At 31.6% G+C, this 4,083-nt stretch overlaps 1 protein-coding gene and 3 non-coding genes across 4 annotated transcripts in view; 3 read left to right on the top strand and 1 right to left on the bottom strand.

Moving 5' to 3' along the window:
• The window catches only part of LOC108691035, a 59,977-nt gene that overhangs the window by 15,301 nt on the left and 40,593 nt on the right, over positions 1–4,083 (bottom strand). Inside the window, exons 6-7 of the mRNA XM_018198657.1 lie at positions 3,568–3,951; positions 1,006–1,186 (exon numbers count right to left, since the gene is read on the bottom strand). Of these exons, the coding sequence (XP_018054146.1) occupies positions 1,006–1,186; positions 3,568–3,951 (565 nt within the window). The remainder of the gene's footprint in view (positions 1–1,005; positions 1,187–3,567; positions 3,952–4,083) is intronic.
• On the top strand, positions 212–283 carry Trnae-uuc. The gene has a single exon. It is a non-coding gene; the product is annotated as a tRNA-Glu (tRNA).
• Trnae-uuc lies at positions 351–422 on the top strand. Its single transcript has one exon. It is a non-coding gene; the product is annotated as a tRNA-Glu (tRNA).
• Positions 565–636, top strand: Trnae-cuc. Its single transcript has one exon. It is a non-coding gene; the product is annotated as a tRNA-Glu (tRNA).

The raw sequence follows: 4,083 nt of genomic DNA, 5'->3' as shown, positions 1-4,083 counted from the left end.
TTATACAAAAATATAAGAGCTCGAAATATATGTATAAAAAATTTATTTTAATTAAATAAAATATTATTAATTTGGAGTAAAAATAAATTAATTAATTCATATTAATTGTTTTTTTTTATTCAATAGACAAAATTTCTGAAATTATACTAAAATAGTTTATATTGTTTACACAATGCCACGTATATAGTAAGGTCAAAAGGGAATATCGAAATCCGGTATGGTCTAGTGGCTAGGATACCTGGCTTTCACCCAGGAGGCTCGGGTTCGATTCCCGGTACCGGAATATTTTTTTACTCCGTTTTATCTTTGTATAGCTAGAAGTATATTCTTAAGAGCATCCCTAAATGTAATCCGGTATGGTCTAGTGGCTAGGATACCTGGCTTTCACCCAGGAGGCTCGGGTTCGATTCCCGGTACCGGAATATATTTTATAGTTCTATTTTTAAGAATATTTTAATATTTTATAAAAATAATTTTTTTTTTATAAATTCTAAAATTATTTATAACACTTTAATGAAAATATTGGACAAGAGTGATGGTTTGTAACAATACAACTTCTCACACTCCGGTATGGTCTAGTGGCTAGGATACCTGGCTCTCACCCAGGAGGCTCGGGTTCGATTCCCGGTACCGGAATTTTTTTTAATATTTCGCAGAATTTTGTGAAGCTACGTAAATAATGAAGTCATTTATTTAATTTTTTATCCATTACAAATTCATAAATTATTTAAAATTTTTTCTTTATATCTCTTAATCATTTCTTTTGAAATTAATGCATAAAAAATGAATAGAGATAAAAGCAGATTTGAAATATTTCTATTAAAAATATATTTCGTTTTTCATTAGAAATATAATTTGTATACAAAATATAGTTTTTGTATAATTTTAACTATTTGGAATTTATTATAAATGGAAAATTAAAATGAAAGAAAGATATGTATCAAGCAAGTTGAAATTCAAAATTATTTACGTCTTGCATTTAATTATTTACTTTTATTTTCATACCTTGACTTGTCCCACGCATAATGTTTTCGGGGGTTGATTGGCACGAACTACAAATTCAGGACCAACACATTGCGCTTTATTAAAACATCTGGTGGGTCCACCCACCGTTCTATATAAGCGCGATGGTGCTCTTTGAACTGCTTTTCCTCGTCGAGCTCTTGGTCCGTTCCTCACCATGATTCTGAAAATATTTTTATATAGTCTAGATGTAACAGAAAAAAAAAACAAATTATCACAGCAAAATGTTTCAGTACAAAAAGCAAGATTATCTATAGTAATCAAATGTAATCGATTAATGATGAACTTAAAGAGGCCGATTTCATTTTTTCTTATCTTTCTTTCTGTCACGTGATTAATAGATTGAGTAAAGTGCAGTTTTTCATATGGCCTAAGAGACCGCGATGCACATAATGCAGCAAACCGAAACGTGCAAAATTTCACAGACAGACCTCACGTGGAACGTTATATACAGCGATGTTAACGAACTCTCGCCGAGTTTAATTAAACTTTAACTGGAGTAGACTCCTGCTTTTTTAGGGCATCACTAAATGTCTCTTTGTCTTTTATTTTTCCTATCTTTCTCTTCTCTTCATATTCTATTCTTTCTACCAAGAACTTACGTGATAGAAGATCGCATGTTTTCCCAGAGCCAAAATTAATTTTTGCGATTAGGAATGTAATGTTCATGGGACAGCAAAGCAAAGATTTGTGAAAATAATATAAGAAACATATTTACATTTATCTAAACTTTTAAAAATACGATGTGATTGTGTTAAACACATCACTTAACATTTTGAAATATTATTAATATCACGATTAATTGATTAAAGATTATGGATTAAAGATTATGTATATTATATATGTTATAATATACCATTCAAGATTAAATGTCAAAGTTGAAAATCAGTGCAATGAATATTTTACAATGAGCATTGTTTTGTAACGAAGACAATTTTAATTTAACTATTGACTTCGATTTATTATAATTTTTACAATAAAAATATTAATTGTACTACTAATTATTTCTATTTAACTATATATATGTGCTTTTGTTTGATTTCCGTTTGAATGTCATAAAATCTAGGGCTCCGTAACTCTCATAAAGGTCAAAAGTTGCCGTCGCGCGCCGTCCGCGGCATGTTTCGATCTTTCCAACTAGAACATAGATATAACAGTCCAGCATGCATTCGACTACCAGTTGTAACATCTAGCTAGTTTTATGCGTTCTGAATGTACTCTGAGTTTCTCAAGTAAAAAGTAGAATATCAATTATTATCAATAAGATATGTTTCATTCTATTTTGTAACTCTAGCAAAAATAGAAGTTGAACGTATAAACTTGAATGTAAGGAGGAAGTAACAGAAGCGTAAATGAAGCTTCTAGGAGGTGAAAATTGATACTATGAAACGTAAAAGAGGCCTTTACACTTCTTTTATGTTATGTTGTTTCAATTTTCGCCTCCTAGAAGTTTCATTTACACTTCTGTTACTTCCTCCTTACATTCGAGTTTATACATTCAACTTCTATTTCCGTTAAAGTTACAAAATAAAATGAATCTCATTGATAATGGCTGATGTTCTACTTTTTACATTCAACTTATGCTCCGATTTTTTTTATTTCCAAGAAAGAAAGTCTATTGTAATCTACGTAAAAGTGAGAAAGAAAATAGCTATTCTACTCTGTTATCGCATATTCCTTATTATATATGGATCAATGCAAAATCATCACTCGATATATGCTCTAACTTTACTTGGGGAACTGTAATGAACTGTTCAAAAGCACGATGCATCAGAGGAAAATTGTCTCTGACGCGTCTCTCTGTTAGAACCGTCTCTCTGTAAACCCTCGTAAACGCTTATTAATAGGAACATGCGACTGGGAGGCAAAACTTAGTAATGCGGGTCGCGCAAGAAGATCACGAAACTATTTCATGTCTCTCACGTGTCCCTATTTGCCTCCTCATTGCCTCTAAACTCCCATTTTCGTAAAATTGAATAAATGAAATTCTCCTAGAGAAAGAGTAAATGTTAAAGAAGTAAATTTGTGGATTATCCGTAATCCGACATTATCGTTATATAAAGTTGTGAATTTACTTGCTTTTGCAGTATATAAGTACGGTGCATAATGTTATATATTAGTAGTAGTTAGTATCTTTTTATATATTATTTTATATATTAGTAGTTAGTATCTTTTTAAGAAAGCTTTGAGACTTATGAGACTTTTCTCGAAGGGGGGAGGATAAATAAAAGGACGTTTAATTAAAGAATGAAACTAGAAACTCTTTTTTCTTTTTCTTTTTTTTTTGCTAATTGAAATTGGTTACTGATTAAAATTTTATCTGCTAGTTTAGATAGTTTGTAATGATTTGAAATAGCAAATTGGATCGGGATTAAATGTTTTTTCTCTCATAATGAGTAATGCGCAATATGTAATTTAATTTTCTGACGAATAATCTACTTTCTTCTTTCTTTTATTACGATAGAAAGTTAATGTATAATAAACTAAGACTGTGATAAATTGACACAGATAATTGATTATAATATAAGAAAGAGAGAAATCTACCTGGGAGGTTTTGCTGGCGGTTCTGTGTGGCTGTTACATTCCGAATCAGAGAGAGCAGTTTTTCTTAAGGTAGTGATAATTCGAGGTGGTTTCGGAGGTCCTTGTAATCTTCTCAATCTCATGGTAGTTGCTAAATTTTGTTGCCGTATCGTCTGTCCTTTTTGCGCAATATCGACACATCGAGATTCGGTCGTTGCTACGCTCGGCTGTGACAATCGCTTAAAATCTTCGTCAGTTTGCGTTCTAATCGGCAGTTGCGGATTAGAATGTTGCCTTTGCAAAAGCACTCTTCCCGGAGGCGTTCGTCCATATGTATCTTCGTGAAAACATTCATTTGGTTGGGAAGTTACATCGGGTTGAGAGTGACCGGTATTTGAAGGATGCCTATTTCGAAAGAATTTTTAACGTTTCAAAATGAGAAAAGTATATTGCATAAAGTAGAACAAATTAATCCTTTGGCTAAGCTCGAATGAAATTATATCACTATTTTATATCACTATTTTCAATTTTCATTGA

This window comes from Atta colombica, unplaced genomic scaffold (genome assembly GCF_001594045.1).
Source record: "Atta colombica isolate Treedump-2 unplaced genomic scaffold, Acol1.0 scaffold38, whole genome shotgun sequence".
Lineage (NCBI taxonomy): Eukaryota > Metazoa > Arthropoda > Insecta > Hymenoptera > Formicidae > Atta > Atta colombica.
The sequence above is the reverse complement of the archived record's forward strand: the minus strand, read 5'-3'. Positions and strand labels throughout refer to the sequence as shown.